Genomic DNA, 23,048 nt, shown 5'->3' with positions numbered 1-23,048 from the left:
TCAGGAAATTGCTGACATTTCCATTGCTGATCTGAGACTAGAGGCCTTTTTAAGAAGCTGCCTAATATGGGGTCAGACTCTTAATCCATCTAGCTGTCTCCATTCTCTGCTCTGGTGAGCAGACAGAGATCTTTTCAATCACCAGCTAACTAGCTGATCCTTCTAATAAAAGATGCCAAAGGCTGGCGTGGAACCATCTGCGTGCAAAGTCGATATTCTGTCGGGGACCAACTCAGACTGTATTGTGTCATCTCTGGGCTAAATTTCAGGGCAGCTTCAGTTTCTCAATCTTGTCTTAAATGGCCCTTTTCCCCCCAGAGATCATGACACCCCTCTTCTCCCTCTTCTGTATTCAAATGTCTAGGTAAGCTTCCCTGGGGCTGAAGTTCCTTTATATTACCAAGGCTTGAAGAGTACTAACAGATATTTCAAGAACCACAGTGCAGTTCTTTTACTGTTACTGTTACTGGTATGATAACTAAGACAGCATGATTTTAAAGGAATTAAATACCAGGTGCAAGGCATGTGTGCAACTGTGACTAGATTAAAGTGTGTGCTGCTTATATACCACCCCATAGTGCTTCAAGCACTCTCTGGGTGGTTTATAAGTTAATTATGCAGGCTACACATTGCCCCCCCCCCAGCAAGCTGGGTACTCATTTTACTGACCTCAGAAGGATAGAAGGCTGAGTCAACCCTGAGCCAGCTACCTGGGATTGAACCCCAGGTCGTGAGCACAGTTTTGGCTGCAGGACAGTGGTTTAACCACTGTGCCACGAGGCCCAGAATAGTTGGTATTTATGCTAGCAGTATGCAGTGGGTTTATGGTCAAGTCTTGAGTTTATGGCTATTAAGCAGCAGTTGCTACTTCTGGAGGACTTGTGAAAAAATGGGCTAAATGAAATTTCATAGTGTGGGTAATATATTAAGCTGGGAACATACGTGTGCTGTGTGGACCAAATGGAGGAAACACTTTTGAATACTTACATTAGCAGCACCAAGAAGGATCAAAGTAGGCCCAAGGCCAATTGTGTATATGGATCTCAGCATCACGGACACAAGAAATGGCCGAATACCCACAGGCTTGGGGAAGAAGAAAAGCAGAGACGTACAGATAGCCACTGCTATCCACAGAAGAACAGAAAATAATGGAGAAAGAGTGCCTAGAAAGGAAAAAAAAGTAGTTATATCTTTACAGTATAAGAGCTATGTTACTGGTACAGAATCAGTGTTCTGTCCAGACCAATACTCTTGTTGAACTCTACAGAGTAGAAGGGTGTGCAAACAATTGTATTTACGTCATTATAATTATAAAATTATATTTAGATAAATATAAAATGTATTGTTCTGACATGTACATCAATGGTTAGATTTTTGCATTGCTCTATCTCATTCGGATTGATAGCCATAATGTTGTTGTTAACAGAGTTAGTAAGATCACAACAAAATGACTAGATATATCCGGCTTTTTTAATGTACCGTATTTTTCGCACCATAAGACGCACTTTCCCCCCACAAAACAGGGGGGTGGAAAGTCTGTGCGTCTTATGGAGCGAAGAAGATAGATTATATTTTCCTGATTTCTTCTCCTAAAAAATTGGTGCGTCTTATGGAAAGGTGCGTCTTATGGAGCGAAAGATACGGTAGTTATTTATTTTGCCTAGCAATGAAAAGATTCACTTGTTGCTTTCCGCACATAATCCTACTATAAAAGTACTGTGAATGGACTGGGGTATTTCTTTCACCTCCCGCTGATTATGTTGCAGTCCTACAAACAGGAAAAAAAGGCTGTGCAACCCAGTGCATATTTATTTGCTAGTAAGTTCCACTCAGTGGCTGCAATCCTGTTGTGCAGTTCTGCAAAAGATGTAACTTTTAGTGGCAAAGTTTCATAAAGACATTTCCATAGGCATTATCTGTTGCATGCCAAATCATGTGACTCAGTATGCAACAGACAATGCTGATGGAGATCTCTTAACTTTCAGCAATTCATTAGTTACATCTTTTGCATAATTGCACAACAGAATTTGGACCAGCACAGCCCTGGTCACATGAGGGAAATGTTTTCTAGTTCTTCTGATATGTTCCAAACCTCTGTTATATTGAATTGCTGTCATGTGGTTTATATCCCAGGATGAACATCTCAAGAACTTTTAGCAGTACTGATTTATTTCCTCCAGTTTGAATCACTATGTCTGGCTACACCATGGTACTGGTTCATTTTCTCTCTTGCTTCAAGGGCCAATTTAGCCCCTTGATTTATATACATATATTTAAAAAATAATATTTATCAATATATCAGAAACAAGTCTCCCTCTAAGGTGCCTGAGCACGCTTGACTCCGCCTCTTCTCCACACAGCTTTTCTCCTCTCCTGTTCACCCACAACTATAGTTTCCAGCCCCTTTTGTTTGGATTGCAATAGAACCCCAGGCAGAGGGGCAGACTTTCACGTGAGGCAGGGTGTGTGTGTGAAAATTGGAGGGAACGTTGATCGGGAAGCAGTTTCTGTTTAGGAAAGTGTCCCTCTGTTGCATCGGCTGCTCCAGTAGAAATGCATTGCAGCCAATGGACTTGGGATTTCCATGCAGCGGGACTAGCAATCATCCTGCTTCCCCTGTGATATTGGCATACCAATGTTTCCCTGTATTTTCCAAAAGGGGAAAATAAATTATTACTTGCCAATGATGTAATGGTGACATGCTTTTACTGATATATCGGGCACTAAAGATTTTTTAAAAATAATATATGCACTGCAGTAATGGCGGCCACCTTCCTGGCTTCAATTCTGAAAAGAAGTGGGGCAGGTCATGCACACAGGCAATCCCGGTAAGGAATGCACCGGTACAACAAAGGTACAAAATAACTCAACCCTCCTGGATATGGGGAAATGCTACAGAGTTAGTCACGAAAATGTCTTCGTCTTGACTCTGCATTGTCTGACCAGGAAAAAAAAAACCAACATAATTGGTGGATAACTACATAACATTTCCCTCATGTGACCAGGAACTAAGTCACTTTGCTAATTATGTTCCACTGTATTCAGTGGTACTTCTAGTTAATTTTCTATTAGGAGTACATACTAATATTGTGATCCTGGACTTGTTTATATGGCCATGAATCTTTCCGTGAAAATAAAAGGATTGTATTGTGAATTTCCTTCAGAAAAAGTCTGAAAGCATTCAGCACTTTACTCTCTGCTCAACACATTCTCCCACTATTAAATCTGCCCAGCGTGGGCCCAATGATGTGTCTACCAGGCTTGAGTTTCAGAGCATGTGAACTGCACTGGGTCATGTTATATTAACAAGCACCTATTGCCAAATGGCAAATGATAAGTGATATAACTAAATATATCAACAATGTTTTCACTGATGAAACAGATAAACAACTAGTGTTCTTCGGACAGTTTCTCCTTCCCTACATAGCCCTCCTCTGCTGCCATGTGCCTAAGCCCTGACAGGTCTTGTCCTGCGCTGCTCAGCTTCCCTCAGTGGTGAGGGGGGTTCACATAGGAATAATCAGTAGCCCAGAAAGAAGGAAGTATACCTTTTAAGATTTGATTCCCCATCTTATCTCCTCACATTTCTTTCCCACACCCCTGTTAACACTTCTCCTATCCATTTTTTCAAGTCTTATTCTCATACTACTGTGTTTAGAAGCAGTATGAGACTTAAGTTTGTAGTCACTGAGAAAAAGAAGAACCACAGCAACAGGGGCGAGCCTCAGATAACTCAAGCTGGGAGAGTGGAGAGGCAGAGAACCCCTAGCCTAGTCTCTCCTCCACAGCTTGTGCTAGGTTAAAAACATAAGAAAAAACAGTGCTTTAAAATGTCCTCTTTAGGACTGCAACTCCCAGTTGGCATAGCCACTCCCTCTGTGTTTCTGGGAGCTTTGGTCCAAAAACCAGTAACGTTTCCAAATTCTGAGGAAAGAATTAACTAGGATTGGTCCATCTAATCCAGGAGAAGTGGCTGGCCAGCCATTTCTGGGAGACATATGAGGAAGGTCTTAATGCAGCAGCCTTGCCCCGTTGCATTGTCCCACTGTCTCATATCTAGTATTAGGATGCCTTCTGACTTAGCAATTCCACTTTGCTTTCGCAGCTAACAGCCACTGAGATATATTCCATACCTTTGTCTGACCCCTTTTAAAAGCCAACTCAGAATCTAGCTATATGTTGACATTCAGTGCATGCAACAAAGCCTTGCTGATCTTTTCTGTCAGTGGAAAGCTCTCTGGGAAAGGGGTGATATTCAGTGGAAAAACAGTGCTGGAGGGAGGGTGCTTAAACATCTCCTGCCCTCCAATTTTCCATTGCAGTTTCTCATCTGAAGCCTCTTTCCCTACCATGGATTTTTTTAAAACAAAAAAGTCAGATGGCTGGCAAAACCTGGTGACCTGAAACAATCCTTCTGATAACAATTATAACAGCTATTATTCTTGTTGATATGAGATATTATTTACTGACCTACCAATATGCGCTCCGCTCATTTAAATTTGGTATGTTTTAAAGAATTCTTATTGAACTGCCACTACAATGTCAATGACTTTTGGCCAGGATCCAATCATGCTCCTCCTGTCAGAGTCAGCAACACCCCGTGCAGCCCCCTTGGCTGTGGAACCTAGAAATCTGTTCCACAGGGGAAGATTTTTGAAAAGTTGCTGAAGCTGGTTTTTGGCATCACAGAGGGCTATAGCAGAAAGAAGAGGGAAGGAAAAACCCAATTCCACAGGCATTGTATATAGATGTCACCATTAGATGTGGAGGTAATCTATTGGATCTTGGCCTATATGATTGTATTTACAGCCATTAGATTTATTTTTCCGTGAAAGGCCTTGAGCAAATATATTGTGGAAGGAGCAGCATGCAGTATCTCTCCCCCCCCCACACACACATACCTTATCTGGCACAAATGTTTGGGTTATTTACATGTTCTATTTTATTAAGTGGTAACAACAGTCCTGTAATGTAAGCCATTATTAATATCTCCATAACGCATACTGGGGCCAAGGTTGGTATGCACAGTAAGCTGGTATGCCTCAGTTTTATCATTGCTCAGAAGGAGGAATGTCGTACCTTATCGTTAAAAGCCACAGAGTAGCAAAAACCGCTTTTAAATGTGCTCAGTTTAAACATTAACAGGATTAATCAAAGGACTGGTAAAGGAATAGAAACCCTTCCACCTCTAGGTCACGGGTTCGTCATCAGTCCAGTTAGTAACCAGGAGTGACTTTCACCTGATAGTTCACGTGAATCACTATTAGTGGAACGAGTCCAATTTCAAGGAGAAACATGTGCTCCTCATTAATACTTTTCCACCACCCTCAGTGATTACAAACACTCTGACTGGCAGACTGGCTTGGTGGATGATTAAAGCTCGAGAAGCTTGGAGACTGACCTATGTTTCAGCCCACATGATGGTGGGAGCAGGAGGTCTTTCCAGGTCACAGATCATGCATCATCAACAGTTGAATAGCCGGTGGCATTTCTCCCTCATGATGCCCTCCTCCTGAGTATTCCCAGACTCATGAAGAATACAGACATAACAAGCTGCTATTTTTTCTTTTTTTAAAAACTAGCCGTACATTTCAACAAGTCTTGAGGCCAGTTTAATATATACAATAGAAACAAGAGAGAAAAGCATCTTTTTTTTTTCTGGATTGTACCACTTCACTCTGCAAAAGGGGAAAGTCTGAGTAATCTGAATGCCTCTCTGTAATTTAAAAATAAACTCTTTCACAGAGAAAATTGATGGATCAGATATAAGGTTACAGTTCTTCTTGATCTATGGTTTTTGGGTTTGTTTTATATGCAAAGGCTTTATCTCCATTCACACAGGCAATCCCCACCTTCTATCCAGAACAGTTCAAGTCAGAAACATTTTGAACATTTTGCACATATAAATAGGATGCATGTTCTTTTCTTTCTTTCTTTCGGTTTAGGAGACCCTTCTTTTCCTTCTCCAGCTTGCAGTCTAACAGCATTAACATTCCTCTGCACGGTTGTCTGGTTAATCTAAGCATTTCTAATGAATAAAACTCCAGCTTCAGTAATGGTACAATCTTCTATTCTGTATTCCATCCAGCGTTTCGAGCTCTACTTTAAAATAATTAGGACTTTGTGAACAATTGATATGGGTGTGGTTAATAGTGCTTAGAATGGTCATGAGACGGGTTCTTTTCTCCCCCCTCCTTATGAAGAAAACAGTTGCCAAGTCAAAAGGGCTACTATTACTCTTTTTTGCTTACCCACCCCCACTCTGAGTCTCAGGACACATCCACGTGTTTTAGGTCCTGAGGTTGACCTAATCGTTGCAAGAATGCTATCTTTTAATGTACTTCTGCCATCCCAAGAGCACATGAGCCAAACAGCTAGCTATTCAGCTGCAATAAGCTGAGTGAGAGAACCAAAATGGACATATGACAAGAGCAGATCAGGTGCCTTGGGGATGTGAGTTCTGAAAAATGAAGGAGAAAATTAACATTAAGGCACAGTAGGCCACTGGATTCACACCAGGGATGGAGCACACTGTCTAGATTCAGTCCTGTCAATTTCACACAGACCATTACAAACATATTATGCCTCTGGTCACACTGGCAATTTGAATCTATTTCTGTTCAGACTTGTTAAAAATAAGGTTCAAGTCATGTGGTACTTAAACTGATGGCTGCGTTCACATGCCCTGAATGGAAATCGACTTACTTCTGGTGATTCCGACTAGTTTTGGTTTCTACACTGCTGAAATCAACTCATTTCCTTTCTGTTTTAGGAGCATACTGTTCTTAAAGGTTTGATTTTATTAATTTATTTTAAAAAGGAATCGATGTATTGATAAATCAAGTGTCTAGGAGGTGCCAAATTGTGTTGTAATAGTTGCTAGAAACCACAGGGGAAACACCAGAGAGGTGACCCCCACCAATTCATGATGAAAAAATGACAACTGGGGTGGGGGAGGCTTCCAGCTCCTTTGAAAGGTGATGGATGCTTTTGGTGCACAGATCATCCTCCATATCCAGGCGTGCTTTGCTCTGTGTCCACTCTGCACCCGCTTGTCTTCTGCTGCTCCATCAGCTCCTTCATCAGCCAAATGAAGAGAGCGGGGTTGGTGGTTGGAATGCTGAACATATTAATGAAGGGATGCAGCGATAAAACATTTTAAAAATTAAAAATAAATAAAAGGAAAGACGGCAGTGCCCTTGCCACCCAAAATCTATATAGGTGCAAATTAAAACAACAGCAGTGTTCATATCCACAAAACTGCATGGAACTGAATCGATTTTAGAAGTGAGGCATTTTTAAAAGCCCTTACTGGCCAGCTGAAAAAAAAACCCCTCACTCTGCAGTCCATATAAATCAATTTCAGCCTTATGCCATGTGAACCTTAACATCTAAATCAATTTAAGACACGCTTAAATGCGGTTCTTATTGCCAGTGTGACTGGAGCCACAGTTTTGTCTCATTTCTTTGCCTATTTAAAAACAAAAAACAAAAAGTCGTTCCCTCTTTTTATTTTTAAAATTGTTTGTCTGGTTTTTTATTTATTTATTTTACACTTTATTCAATGGTTTAAGGACTGCCATTTAATCCTGACCTCCCCACCCTTTAAAGTAACTTCTACCCTTTTGAAATGCCCAGAAACTCTGCCCTATACTTTCAAGCACTATTGCAAAAGCCCCTGGGAGAGTGGGATGTGATGAAGTGCCCTCTCTGATCTTTGCAGATGGGGGAGTGGGGAGAAGGGTTGTTCCCATGTACCTTATAGCCACCCTTTCTTCTGTACAATGTTCATGGAAGAGGCAGCACATCAGAAAGTCCCATAGTTGTGATATCCTCTCATCACATCAGACCACATCCAAATGCAGACCGCCCAGATTTCACAGACAGCTTTAGTCCAAATGTCTCATCTCACTATATCAGCATCAATTCTCCCCCTGCCATGTATCACAAATTAGCATCTCCTAAATATAAATTTACTCTTTATATGAGTAAATAACATTCATTCTGGTTATGTCCTGAAACAACCCAGGTAACAAATTAAGGTAGAACTTTAGTTCTGAATTGTTCTGAATTATGCTGCGTGTAATTACCTCAGTTCTGGTTTGTCAGTACTGGTGACACAGTTGGCTGCCTAGTTCTTCAAAGATATTTCCTGTCAGCTTCCAGGTTATTTAAAATTCCTTTTATTGTTCCATGCTCTTGTCCTGCATAACTACAGAACACCTTCACCCCTAACATAATCACTCTTCCTTTAAAATCTGTTATTTGGCACAGAGAACACATTGCCTAAGACAGGCAGATGGGGCCAGCCTCCTCGTTTGACACTCATATTGTATGATTTCCTTTCCAGAGAGATCTGGCAAAAACATCCCCCCCCCCACACAGAGCTGACATGTGTTTGAAGGGTTTTCCCCAACCGTAGATGACGTATGAAGCAGTTTTGTGCTGTTTTATTCTATTTCATGACTGATTTATCCTGTTGAAGATTTAGAAGTGAAACCATTTACCTTCATCTCCATCATCCCCAAAGGGGTAGAAAAGTGCTACTGCCAGATTGATGAAAACAGCCAGATTGAAAGATATGCTTCCCCAGAGGGAAATGTGTCGAGAGAACCAGAAGAGAGCTGGATTATCTAGGAAAGAAGGTAAAAGAACATGAAGGCAAGGAAGCAGGAATTCTGTTAATCAAAAAGCAACATTATCAGGGGAACAGTAGAAATTCCAGCATGTCCTCTACACAGGCAGGAGACACCAGCAGATTACGGAAGCCAGAGATATTGTTTCTAGGTTGATATAGTGTTCAAGTTACAGTTTGTCTAGATTCTCTTACTCTTCCTCCCCAGAAAGAGAGATATGCCCATAAAAAACCAATGAAGGAATGTAGGAATTTGAATATGCCTTCACATGAGCAGCAGCAAGTCTTCTTCACAAAAGAAGAGGTCAAGGCAAAGGCAGCAGTTGCTGCTCTTTCCAACTCTTTCCCATTGGATATGCAATGTTTTAGTTTTCAAAGGTGAAATCACTTGCTTGCAGATTAATGGAGTGGAAGGACTCCTTGTGTAACTGACCACTAGATTTGGGCTCAGCTAGGTGACAGTCAGAAACAGCTGTTTCAACTAGGCAGGGTGACCTTTGCTATAACCTGAAATATGTTTTGTGTTGTGGATTTATGGCTGGAAATCTTAATCATCTTTAGCCCTCTGCAATACTAGTAGTGCACCAGATTGCATGCTTGTTGTTACTCACCAGCCACACACACAAAGCTGTTATATGGGATAATAAGATTTGAATGTACAGAAATTCATCTTTCCCCAAAAAAATTCCATACAAAATAATTCCCCCCCCCCCAAAAAAATTCCATACAAAATAATTTTTGCTGCTGCTTTGTGTTTCCAGGTGGGCATATTGCTGCCCAATGTTGAAATTCTGGACTTGCTTACTGATATCTATGGTCTCCCTTCTGCCTAGGGTATGGAAAATATAATCTTGCACGTCATATTTAGCAAAAAAGAAGCTTGACACTGCTGGCTGCATTAAACATTCAGTCAAAAATATCGGACATATCTGTACATTTGCATCATCTTATGAAAGGAGTGGGGAGACCTGGCCATGTGCCATAGCCCAATTTGACTGCACGTGCCCATGTCAGGCACCATGACCTTTGGAGCTCATACCGTAGCCCCCATGGCTGATGAACTATGATTGATAAACCCCTGACCAAGGATCATCCAATAAGGTCAGGAGAATTGACACTTGTACTTGCCAAATTTCCAGACTAGGCCCTGGGTAATCTTCTGTGATGAGATGAATATGCCTTGCAAATTTGACACTAAGATTTGCTTAGCCTATATCTTGCTAGGATTCCCAGCAACTACAAGATGGCCTTCCTGAGCCACAGTGCTGAGGTCTTAGGATTCTCTGCTCTATAGCAGACCAATTGGAGGCTCACATCATGACATGGGTTACTGTACTTGACAATATGTCTAATTCTACAACAGAAGACTGGCTACAGGAGGAAAGACCTACTCCATAGACAGCATAGTTGCGACCTCCTAAATGGTAAAATTATGCAATTTCACTGGACCTAGGATATACGTGAGTAAATGGGTTTTCACCTCTGGTCTCTAAACTTCATTGAAAAACTTTTCCAAGACTCCAGAGACAGGAAACACTGTCTGTATAAGGCATTTTTGGTTCACTAGTCTATAATTAATACATGTCATACTGCCCCATCTGGCTATAAATACAAATCATACAGCCATAAAGGCCATACAGCCATAAATAAAGGGAATTAAAAGCAGCTAAATGACACTAATGACTTCTCCCCTTTTCCAAAAATAGACTTTGTCTCTTTTTCCAAACTGACAAAGGACTGGGACAGGAAGTGAGGGACCCAGGTTACAAATCTGAACTGGGCCTAGAGAAGAATCAACTTCCTGTCAATCCCTCCTCAAATAGTGGGAAAGCATTTTCTGTTCCTTAAATTTTTCTCTTCCCCTGATATTCACATCCAAGAGGATCTGAAGAAATGAAAGGTATGCACAGTAATGATCAGCAGCGTACCTGGCCTGCCATAACCTTTACGCTGAGGACCAGACAGGTAAAAGTTACCAACTGTGTGTAAAAGTCTCCAATTGCAAATTGTCTAGACACAGACATAAGGACTGAGCCACCAACATAGGTATGGCATAGTGTTAGATTTGAGGCATGTGCACACACAACCACTCGCCTGGTCTCCGTCATTGAGGGTACATGCAAAAGCAAAAGCTATTCATAACAAAATGTCTATTTGTATACTGTCTGTACATTTAAAATATGTATTTACATGTGCATATGCATACCAATAATATCTGTACCAATATATGATATACACATTTACAATTATTACATAGGCATATATTTTATGGTTGAGGTCATATCAGAACAAGTTTAAGCAGAGTAAGATGGAGTTGGGAAAGCTGGAACCAATTCTGATGCACTTCCTCTTGTGGGTCAAGCATGCAAAATCTTCATCTCCACAATGGGACGAATGATGAGAAAGCAATAGGCAGATGATCTGCACTTCCTGAGAAATTACCCTGATTATTTTGTCTTAGGTAAAGGTAAAGGTTCCCCTTGACATTTAGTCCAGTCGTGTCCGACTCTAGGGGGCAGTGCTCATCCCTGTTTCCAAGCTGTAGAGCCAGCGTTTGTCCATAGACAGTTTCTGTGTTCACGTGGCCAGTGTGACTAGATACAGAATGGCATTACTTTCCCACCGTGGTGGTACCTATTTATCTAGTCACATTGGCATGCTTTCAAACTGCTAGGTTGGCAGGAGCTGGGACAAGTGACAGGAGCTCACTCCGTCATGTGGATTCGATCTTACGACTGCTGGTCTTCTGACCTTCCACCACAGAGGTTTCTGCGGTTTAACCCGCAGTGCCACCACGTTCCTATTTTGTCTTACTGACTTTTAAAAGATTTCCCACAATACTGGATTGATGCAAAAATACAGTCTTTCTAAAAAAACTTAATATGCTGTTTCTATCACAGAAATCTTTCCACCAACCTTGAAAGTAAGTCACAATTATTGTTCCCAAATATAAATAAGGCCACCATGACACGATGGTGGCCTGCTTAGGACCATTGCCAAAGCGACACCTGCACTGGGCACTTTTGGGTCCACCCCTTGAGCAGTTCCACAATACCTGCAAACTTAGGGGATGCAGCTGGTTCTAACCAAGAGGACCGCATTCATTTAGGGGTAATGGATACGCTTGGAATTTTGAGGAGTTATTATTAACAGGCTTCATTTATGCTTTAAAAAAAAACTTAGTATTTTTTTCTTTCCAAACATATGAACAATATAGAACTCAAATGGCTCCACCGACGATCATGTTTGCAGTTCTTCGAAGAGGAGACTCACCTCAATTTCTCACAAGGAGCTGGAAGTCATTTATTCAACAGATACTAAGCAGACAAATTTTTGGACTTGTGAAAACGGTACTTACTCCTGATTTTCTTTTGCCACTTCATTTCATTATACAGATCCTCAGCCTGTTGGAAAAAGTCATTCACTTTGCTTCCTTGCTCATCTCTCTCCGTTGTGTTGAACACACGGCACTTGGATTCATGAGTGAGGAATTCACAGATATTTGGCACAGGGAAAACTATTTGTTCCATAGTTCTGTCATGGCGGACAATCTGCAAATACATGTTTCTCATTCAGATGCTGAGAAAGTTTGAATAGCCTTTATTGACTGCTGCTTCCTGCTCATATGCGAGGAGGAAAGGGACAAGGAGAATGACAGAGAAAGCACAATCTAGTTCAAAGACAAGGTAGGACAATGTAATTTGGCAGTGTGATAGTTTGTCTAGAAGGGATAATGGGGAACATCTTGATCTTGAGTGGAGCAAAGAGTCTTGTTCATTAATACATTTTCAACCTCAATGAGTGAGCACCTAGACAAGGGCTAGATACTTCCATGGCAGGGATCCGATGGCTGTTGTAGGTTTTTCGAGCTGTTTGGCCATGTTCTTAAAGTTTTTCTTCCTAACGTTTTGCCAGTCTCTGTGGCTGGCATCTTCAGAGGCTAGGCGTCAGAACTCACCAGAGCACAGAGAGAGTTCTGACTCATGTCCTCTGAAGATGCCAGCCACAGAAACTGGCAAAATGTTAGGAAGAAAAACCTTAAGAACACGGCCAAACAGCCTGAAAAACCTACAAGAACCAAGGGCTAGAGACTTTGCCGTCCAAAGCCTAAATATGTTTCCAAAGGCTGATATGTTTCCAAAGATTTCAGAACATCTCTGTTGCTTGCAGGAGGAGGGCCTTTTGTGGACAGCAAAAAAGGGAAACCTCAGAAAGGAGAAAAAGGGCAGAAAAATTGCTGCTATATATAAAGCATCCTGCCTAAGCAAAGCAACATTTTGCAATTGTAAAATGAGGAGGAGCTGATGGACAGAGTGCTTTGAACTTAGAGGGCCTTTTTAGCATTGCAGAAGTATCCATGCAGCAAATTTTCTGCCCTTTTTCTCCTCTCTGAGGTTTCCCTCTGAAGATGCCGGCCACAGAGACTGGCAAAACATTAGGAAGAACAACCTTCAGAACATGGCCAAAGAGCCCGAAAAACCCACAGCAACCATTAGATCCCTGCTGTGAAAGCCTTCACGAATACGTTTCCCTTTTTGCTGTCCGCAAAAGGCCCTCCTTCTGCAAGCAACAGAGATGTTCTGCAATGCGTCTGAATTTTGGGGTCATGGCTGGGGGCTATAAATTCAGTCAGCTCTCTTTACCTACTGCCACTCAATGGGAAAGAGAAGACATTCTCCTATATCCTATTTATCATTCACAAGTTTCCAGGGCTGAGACTTCAAGCAGTGAGATGTAAACTATGTCTGCACATGAACTGAAAAATGTGGACTGTATCTGAAACCTAGAATCCAACTCCGGTGAAGGAGGAAGCACAGAAAGGACATACATCATTATGCAGGATGAAGTCCTTCCATGTTGAATGTGTTTGTTTACTTCCTGCAAACAAATTTCTCCTATATTTAGCATTCAGAAACTGAGCAAAGAGTGTTAGAATTTTGCTATCCAAAAAGTTAATGAAAAAGTCTGTGACATTCCAGATTCTATACTGCCAGCACCTGAAATATAGGGAGATTTGACAAAGGGCTTCAGTTTTGGCCCAAACTGATATACAACATGAGCAATTAAAATAACCTTGGTAAATGCAGCATTTGTGTTATACTGATTCAAATGTTATAGACTTTATTACGAAGACAGGGATATATAACTCCTTGTCAGTTGTTTTGGTGGAGTTTTCAAAGCTACAGTTCTAGAAAATAAAGTGAACTAAAGCCCTTTATATTTTCATATGTTTGTTCTGAACTGCTCATCTCCTCATAAATAATGGTGCTGCTGGATTAGCTCAAGGACTCTTCAGCAAACCATTTCCTTTGCAACAAGGACGAATTTGCTTGGCCCCTTCATTGGGAACCTTTAAAAGCAACTAAAAACATGGCTTTTCAGATAGACCTTCCCAGATTTGAATGCATCCTGATGCAATAGCGCCTTTAATAATTAACATCCAACCCACTGCCATGTTTTCATTTTATTTTCCTACCTCTTATTATGTGGTATTTTAGTGTAATTTATTTAGCACCTTTTATATTTTGTTTGGTTGTTCTTGAATACTCATTGTTATGTCATTGTTTTATTTTATTTGTACACCGCCCAAAGTGGCCTTTGTAGCCAGATGGGTGGTATAAAAATTAAATAAGTAAGTAAATAAATAAATAAAATAAAGAACAGCCAGGTTATCTAGAGCAGCCATTCTCAATGGGGGCCATATGGCCCCCTGGGCCCCCCTGCACATTTAAAGGGGGTCACAGACTGGAAACAATTCTTCACACACATTATAAGGCTCATTAGGGAACTTATACAATCCTGATTTAGCCTATATTTCTTTAATACTGTGTTAATGTCCGTGGCAAAGAGAGAGGGAGAGAGAGAGAGAGAGAGAGAGAGAGAGAATGGCTGGTCTAGGGGGCCAAAGACTCTCCAACTTTGCTCTAGAAGCACAGTGGTGTTCAGCATTCAGTATTCTTCGTTCACTGCATTTGGTGTTTGGAGATCTATTGCTTCTAAATATAGAGGCTCTGCTTACCTTCCATGTCGTATGGCTCCCAAGAGCCTCTTGCAAGACACCTAGAAGCAGGGCACCCTTAAAAGGGGAATACTTGACTGTTTGTTGTAATGCAGCTTGTCTCAACCCACATTTGGCACATCAATTAGTTTTTGCTGTACATTATCATTGATCAGTCTGTGAGACAGCATGGCTTTGTTTGCAAGTTTGATATCTGAGGGAAGCACTGAAAGATTCCTGTGACTAAAGGGGTATTGTAAGAAGAGGAAACAGAGAGTTGCCTTAACATGTGATATAACCCTGATAGACTTAGCACTTGTGACTTTGTTTAATCTTTTTTTAAAAAAGCAAAACATTAAAGTTAGAGGCCACCACCAGTATTATTATTATATAGCAGTATTATAGTTCAACTGTGGATTGTGCCAAGAACTACTGTCCTTTCATGCATCTACTTCTAGCCAGACTTACGAAAGGGCCTCAGCCTGCTCTCATACTTTTCACATCTATCTATACTCCTCTCCCTGTAATGGCAGAATTTTATTGAGCTAAGCTAGGGATGGCCAACTTCTACATTCAAGCTCAGGGAAGTTACAAGATTCTTCAGGAGCACACCCGCGTGAGGAAGTGGGAATAGTGGGAACAGATTTGGCCTCACAATTTGACAGCTTCATGAGTGGTCAGGCTCTGTAAGGAACACATTGTCTCCAAGCCCCATGAGACTCACATTGATGGGAGTGCCTGATTTCAGGCACTACATGGAGCATTATAGAAAACGATCCAAAGGGATCTTCAGCATTCAAGTACAAGAAATGTTTATCTTTTTCCTTTTCATTTGAAAATGTCTTCATGTGTGGAACTGTCATAAAACAATGTTTTCTCACATTTTAATTAATATTTGGTAGGACTGCTAAGAACTGATAGGATGGTCAGGGATCACCTAATTTATTATTTATCTTATTTTTCTTTTTTTAAAAAACAGTGTTCAAGACCGATAGAAATATAACTAAAAATAAATTTTAAAAATTTGAAAGACTAAAATCAATAATCAATAAACAATTGATATATATGTCTTCATGCCCTTCATAAAAGCAGAAGAAGTGGGAACAGTTTGCAGTGTTGATGGGGATACCTTTAATGTCAGCTGTCTCCTACATGTTCTTCAAACAGACTTCTGCAGATTGTGACAAGACCTTTCCTGAAGATCTTAATGTAGAGATGGGTTCTTAAAAACACAAGGTATCTGTCATGATTGCCAAGTCTTCAGCCAACTCAGGGCTTTAAAGGTCAACATGAGCATGTTGTATAGGACCTTGAGAGCAACTGGCAATCATTGCAGGTCTTTCAGTACTGGAGTAATAAAACTGATTAAGTTTGGTTTATGGGCTAGCCTAAGTCCAAAGGTGGCCAACAATGGCATCCCCAAATTAAATCTTCTTCAAACTGTCATGCTGATCCAGTTTTACCCCTAAAATCAGAAAGGATGGAAGTCCCATGATGAATACCCAACGTGATTTAAAGATGTTTTAGCCTTCAGATGAAAAGCATCTGTTATAGAGTTGGAAGTAAAGCCTCTTAGCCCATGAACAATTTATGTTCAATGAACAATCCTTTACCTCAATCTGTGCTGTGTGGTTGGCATAGTGTTTCAAAGCTTCATCTCCTTCTTCTGGATCAGACCCAGGCTTCAGCATGTGTTGCAGTATTTTATTGTGACGAGCCAGCTGGAAATAAAAAGGGGGATTTATTTGAACCATTTCTTGCTAGTGAGAAAGAAAGAAAAAACACAAAAAGACTCACGTGACCCTTGTACAAATTCCAAAAACAAGAGTGGGCAACACCTTCATAAGACCACTAAAATCTAAAGAACTTATTTGCTTTCTGCTCCTCTGCCAGCCTGATGAAGAATCCTACTAGACTCAAAAGATGGCCTATTTCTGTTTTTGACATTAGTCTAATAAAGATACCACTCACTCTTATTTTTGGATTCCCTGGCAGAGTGCTTTCAAGAATTACCCTATCTTCACTATACATATGTACATACATGTAGCAGTTTCTCCCCTCCTCCACAAATAGCAAGGACACATTCAAGAAGCAGCTGCTAACTCTCTTCTGTAGGGTATGCAGTACAGACTAATAGCTGCTATTGGCTTGCCTCTGCTTGGATGGTGTCATGCCAGCTCTTTCTACTAGTGCACACCCAACCTGACAGTACAGGTCAGAAATGAGTGTGATTTACAATAGCAGCTGCTGCCTAGGAAAGGGGAGCAGCAGTGGCAGCTACTCTTAACTGTACTTCCCACCTAAAGCTTGGAAAAGTTACTTTTTTTACTATACATCTTAGAATCCCGTAGCTGGGATGTGGGGTCCTGGGAGCTATAGTTGAAAGAAGTGACATTTCTGAACTCATTTTTAGTCGATCTGTTTTGGCTCCTGCCTATACTCTCCATTCTCTGATGGTTATTGCTACTCATTTTCAAGGATTAACGATGAACCTGCTATAAATCTGGTTGTTGTTTGACAATGCCAACCCCATTCCCTCTTCAGCACTACTACTAAGAGTGTCTTCCTGCATCTCTGACAAACTGAGCTCTAATCCACCTCAAGAATGATCTTGAAAAACACGTTCTGTCTCTGGACTTTCTGCTTCTTTCTTTCTTGGCAAATAATGAGACCCTTTTCCAATTCTGGCACCGTAGGGCTCTCCTCCACAACTTTTAAAAAGCGATTTCCCTAGACAAATCTGTATTGCTTTGGAGAATACACGAGTTGCTGGAGAATGCCAACTGAGTTTGGCTATAATCAAAGTGATTTTTAAAAGGAAAACAAAGCACAGTGGTGAGAGTGAGATTCATTTTATCTAAAAACTTTTCGTCAGACTGCCTACAATAACCTTTACAATGATATCTTCATTCCCCATGTCCCAATCAAAGCAGGGGAGAGCTTTCTTTTATACATATTTCAACTTCCCTTCCAAGACCCAGTATGGCTTTATGGCTTTACACCTCACTGGCCAGCAAACAATTTGTTAACAAACATTAAAAATAGCAGGGCATGAATCACTGAGCAACAGGGAGCCCTGGAATAAAATATTCAGAGGTCTAATTAGGCTGGTTATGTTCTCTGCAGTAACTGCAGGAGCTAAGAAAGAGCTAATCTTTTTCCGGCAAACAGTGACACTGATAGGGCACTGACAACCCAACCTCCCCTTGGCTCATTTTCTTGGATAATTGCATTTGCTCAAGCAGGAGTCATTTTTATCATAACTTGTTTCAACAGGTCTGGAGACTTGAGCCTACAGTGGATATTAAACTGATCATCTGAGGATACCAGGTGGGGATTTAGCTTCTATGTGGCCAGCCACTTCTAGCCAAAGGAGGGAGCAGCAAGGAGATCAGCCATTCCAATGTACTACTGTTCTCTGCGTCAATAGCTCACATCTCTCCTGGCCCTAGTCTACAAAAGCAACCCCACCAGGTTTGCTCTCTGGTCTGAGAAACTAGAGGATTTTCTGTTCTTGAACACAGCTGGCCCTTGCTCCCTTTTTCTCCTTCACTCTACCCACCGTTGCAGAGGATTCTGTCAAGTCATGTCCAACTTCATGACAACCCTCTCCAGGGTTTTCTAGGTATAGAATACTCAGGAGTAGTTTATTAATCACTTCTTCTGGGACTGTGCAGCTGTATGGTTAAAACACATTCATTCTACCAAGGTTTTAAAGTTGTGGTCTCTATATAGGCAAGCAGTACTGTTGCTAAGATGATGTAAATATTAGAGTCAATATTTTTTCTATATTTAACTGATGTTCTTGTATGAGCCACTTTCCTAAATGAATGGGCAAGGTGATGCACAATTGACAAAATCAAGCACATGATCATTAAAATTAAAGCAAAAGATATGGGAACAGCAGCAACACAGTCTTTTAAATAAGAAAAAAAGTAGCTTAAAACAACTCAAAACAACCATCCAGTGGTCATTTTAACTAGAGGATATGGGGAGATGCAGTCCGGAAAGGTAGCATTTCCAAGCTGTGGTCTGATGGCTGTGGGAAGTAGTATCTTGGACTACATGTACTTTGGTCTGAACTAGCAATAAGAAAATAACTTCAAGAGACAATTTTGTCCTGCATGGTTCCCAGACTGTAGAATGCTTTTAGGAAGGGTGAAAAAGAAAATTTCAAACCTGGTATATACTGTAAATGTCCACTCTCCATGACGTTTATGCACTTAATTATGGTAGGGTTGATTTTGATTTTTTTTAAAAAAATTCAATATTTTCATAAGTTGTTTATTTTTCTTGTTTTTATTGCTTTAGAAAACTGTAAGCCATCATGAGCATTACTTTGTAGTGGGAGGGCAAGGTACGAATGTAAATAATAATAATAATAATAATAATAATAATAATAATAATAATAATAATAATAATAATAATAATAATAATAATAATAATAATAATAATATTAATAATGATGATGATGATGATGATGATGATGATGATGATGATGATAATAATGATGATAATGATAATAATGATAATAATAAAAAATAATATTAAGAACAACAACTATCAAGGTAAAGGTAAAGGTTCCCCTTGACAATTTTTGTCCAGTCGTGTCCGACTCTAGGGGGCGGCGCTCATCCCGCTCTTCAAGCCATAGAGCCAGCGTTTGTCCGAAGACAATCTTTCCGTGATCACATGGCCAGTGTGATTTAGACACGGAACGCTGTTTACCTTCCCACCGAGATGGTACCTATTTATCTACTCGCATTTGCATGCTTTCGAACCGCTAGGTTGGCGGGAGCTGGGACAGGCGACGGGTGCTCATTCCGTCGCGTGGATTCGATCTTACGACTGCCACCACGTCCCTGTTACGTCCCAACAACTATCACTGCATTCATATGCAAAATTGTGCAGATTTGCTTGATTAATTCAGCAACAAAGCAATTAAAACTCAAACAGTTTAAGTGTATGATAGTTCTACTTCTCATCAGACTGAAAGTGCTCCCCTATCTTCACAAGGCCCATTCTTTCATTGCAAAGGAGGGTAGACCCTTTCAACATGACGGTAGGGGCTGTCATTGAGAAATTCATTAAAACTATTGGGGATGGTCATTCCTGCAATGTTCCTGTATCATGAAATAGTGTTCTTCCACAGAGAGAAATACTTCCTGAGTAAACTAGGGGCTTGGATGACATTTGCCACAACAGCAAAGTATGCGCTTTAAAACTGGGGGGGGGGAGTGTAAAGTTCCCCCACCCCATCAAAGAATGATAATTTCTTCTATCTACACAAGTCCTCATGGAATGGCCCAAAATGCTAGTGGAATTTTTGGCAGAGCACTGTTAATTTTCATTACTCAGCATTTGTTGGTGGATACATGAACAATTAATACAAACAAAAACTTAATGGGCCAAAACTCCTTAAATGATAAAGTGAGTGGCTATTCTGCTCTATCAGAATCTCCCTGAAGTCAACAGGATATACATTGTTAGATTTCATGTCTGTCCATGGTCTAAGTTATGACACTAAAAGGTAATAACTCCACAGGGGAAAAGTCAACAAGATGTAGAGGGAAGAGGCTGCCAAAGATTCTGTTTGCAACGGAACAGCATCTACGGACATTTGTTTAATCTTTTTCAGGCTCGTTAGTGTCAAGCCTCTGTTACATCACCCACGCTAGATCTTTCGAGCAAACTCGAGGTAGAGGTATATACCATTTTAATGAACCGCAAGGTGGGTGATGCATGTCCTTGCCTCCCATTTCAGTTTTAGCAATCCAAGGCAAAGTGCCTTGCGACAGCTTCTGATTCTGCTGACGTTTAATTAGCTGGTCTCACAGTGACACTATTATCTTGTCTCATCAGGATGATAACTACAAAACAAACATGCAAGGCATAAAAGTTCTATGACAAGCACTAGGCTTGGCAAGCAATGATGTGCGCACCCAGGAAACCAGATTTCCTGAGACCAGTCCATAGTTGCTTTGTGCCTTAGCACTGCAATCGACAGATGTACCACATTGTTCAGGGAAAGAAACCACAAGCTCAGCAAAGCCCCCACACACACTTCTCTCTGGGGAGCAGTGTTATATTTCTTCCGAAATTTAGAGGGTTTTTTGTTTTGTTTCCTAGGAAAGTTGGCAGGAGTGGCTTGTGAGAACTGCAGTTTGAAGCCTCCAAACTACTGTCATCCTGTTTCTCATTATTTATAGTGGATTCAACATCTGCTGATAAGAATGTGCACTTCAAGAGAGAAACAGTTTCTCTTGCCTACAGAAGGCTGTGGAAGTTGTGGAAACACCCACGCTCTTTCAGATGTCAGAAAACAGCCCAAAGTTTAAACTTGCCCCTGCGCATTCATGTGCATGCCCCACATTGATATACAATAGGTGCTCCTTTGAGGAATAGCGCTTGTAGTGGAGATTTTAATCCTCACCCCAACCAAAACAAAATCTATAGCTGTTGCATAAAATATAAAATTGATTTTACATATATTTGGTTATTACGAATTCCTCTCTTTTTCCTCTATGTCAGCCTTTCCCTTCCAGTGCTGGACTATGACGCTCATGGGGCAAGGGTGTGCTTTATTTTATTTTATTTTGCTTCCGATAATTTGCAAGGTATCCCATATGCTGATGGAACAACAGCAGCAGCAGCAAGAATAATGTTACAATAGTTTCTTTACCTATCCAACTGTGTTTTGGTAACTCAACACTGCTTGCATGTGTTCAAAATAACCGGCTGGACCCACGGTTGCTTCTCGTATATGCAGAACTATTATGTTAACTGCCTTTAAGCCATGATTTAAAAGCTAGAAACCATCTCTGGTTAAACAGTTTGTTGACTGTGATGTTAACTGTTTAACCACAGCATTTGGAAAGGGGTTTCAGATCCTGATTTGAGGGGGAGCTGTAGTTAATGTGCAGCTAAATTATGGGTGTGTGTGGATGGGGTGGATTTGCTACAGGGAAGAGAAGATGCAGAGTGGCCATATGTACTGTATTCCTAAAGTGGCTCCACACTGACCTCTACCACTGATGCTTATGAATGGTCTGGATTGAACCGGTTGGCAAAGACCAAAGAGCACAGAAGGCTGATCACAGTCTCTTGGTGGGCCCCTGGACTTTCTGCTGGACTACCTACCACTTGCTGGTTGCTGAGATTCTTGCCAACAATTCTGGAATAATTGAACCTTGATCTGACCCAGCAATGTCTCTGCTTCTATGCTTAAGCAAGACTGTACACTCACAATCATTCAACAAAGATTATGCTTCAATTATAAAGAGATCCAGAATATGAACTCTTGCTTCATAAAAATGTTAAATGCAGGCATCGTATATTACAGGGATTCTAGCCAGAAACAAAATAGGCACAGATGATAAAAATGCATTTGCTGTTTCATTGTGCTCAGGAATTCATATTAAAAATGTTTAGGTTATTCTTTGGGATGTCAATAATAATTTTGCTACTAAATGTGGTCTAGAAAGGCAAACCTACTACATAAAATGACTTTCTTTTTGGTAATAACGACTACCAGCAGGAGCCCCCCCCCCCATTTTGAGTTACTTATTAGTTCAATGCGCTACTATAGGCTCACAACAGTACCCAAAGGAGAACCTTTCATCATCATCCCAAAAATTTTTTACAATATTTTTAAAAACCCTTCTATCTTTGCTCTTTAAGGATGTTAACAAAGAAATGAATTGCACTCAGTGGGAGATTTGTTCAAATTGATGTGTACTTACGTACAGTGAAGACAAAGCCTAAATACCACACAGTGTTAATTTCTTTTAACTCTAGCAGGTGGAAGCTTTCATCAGCTCCTGGGCCATCAGGAGAGGGATAGGTTTACATAAGCAGCCTCAGCTAATCAACTTTTAATTTCAGATTATTAAAACAGGCCCAAAGGGGGGTATCCATGTATCTCAAACCAGAGCCCTTAGCAGTCAAGACCACCACGGGTGTACTTTCCATGCCAGCCTGGCAGACTGTGCCTTTGGGATGCTGTTTAGGCTGCAGTGCCAGTCTAACATTCCCATCTGCTGACACCAACGGTCAATCCCTCTCCACCAGAACCACAAAGCCTTAGCCTCAGAGCTTCCTCCCCTGCCCAGCATCTTTTTTTTTTTTTTTTGCTAGTTCCTGCCTCCTTTGTCTGGTTGTTCCTCTGGTTAAGAGTTTGCCTCTGTGACAGAAATGGGAAAAGGGGCCATACTCACTATCTAATTCAGGAAGAGTTAGTGCAACTCCCCCCCCCCCATGTTTCCCATCTTGACCCTGATATCTGTAAGAGCACTCTTCCTTTTGTCCACTTGTATGGGGGGGGAGAGAACTGAAGATTTAGAAAAAGCTTTGCAATGGGGCAACTTCTAACTATTGCTTCTGACAGTGGGTGGCAAGACCACTGTCCCTCATTCC

At 40.9% G+C, this 23,048-nt stretch overlaps 1 protein-coding gene across 5 annotated transcripts in view; it reads right to left on the bottom strand.

Moving 5' to 3' along the window:
• ITPR2 (inositol 1,4,5-trisphosphate receptor type 2) overlaps window positions 1-23,048 on the bottom strand; it is a 257,494-nt gene that overhangs the window by 34,814 nt on the left and 199,632 nt on the right. For all 5 annotated transcript variants that reach the window (XM_073000779.2, XM_073000781.2, XM_073000780.2 and 2 more), the window contains 4 exons: window positions 16,247-16,354; window positions 11,994-12,186; window positions 8,508-8,633; window positions 988-1,163 (listed from right to left, as the gene is read on the bottom strand). In XM_073000779.2, coding sequence (XP_072856880.2) covers window positions 988-1,163; window positions 8,508-8,633; window positions 11,994-12,186; window positions 16,247-16,354 — 603 coding nt within the window. The remainder of the gene's footprint in view (window positions 1-987; window positions 1,164-8,507; window positions 8,634-11,993; window positions 12,187-16,246; window positions 16,355-23,048) is intronic.

The sequence above is a fragment of the Pogona vitticeps genome, chromosome 5, assembly GCF_051106095.1.
Source record: "Pogona vitticeps strain Pit_001003342236 chromosome 5, PviZW2.1, whole genome shotgun sequence".
NCBI lineage: Eukaryota > Metazoa > Chordata > Lepidosauria > Squamata > Agamidae > Pogona > Pogona vitticeps.
This window is presented reverse-complemented; position numbering and strand designations above follow the sequence as displayed.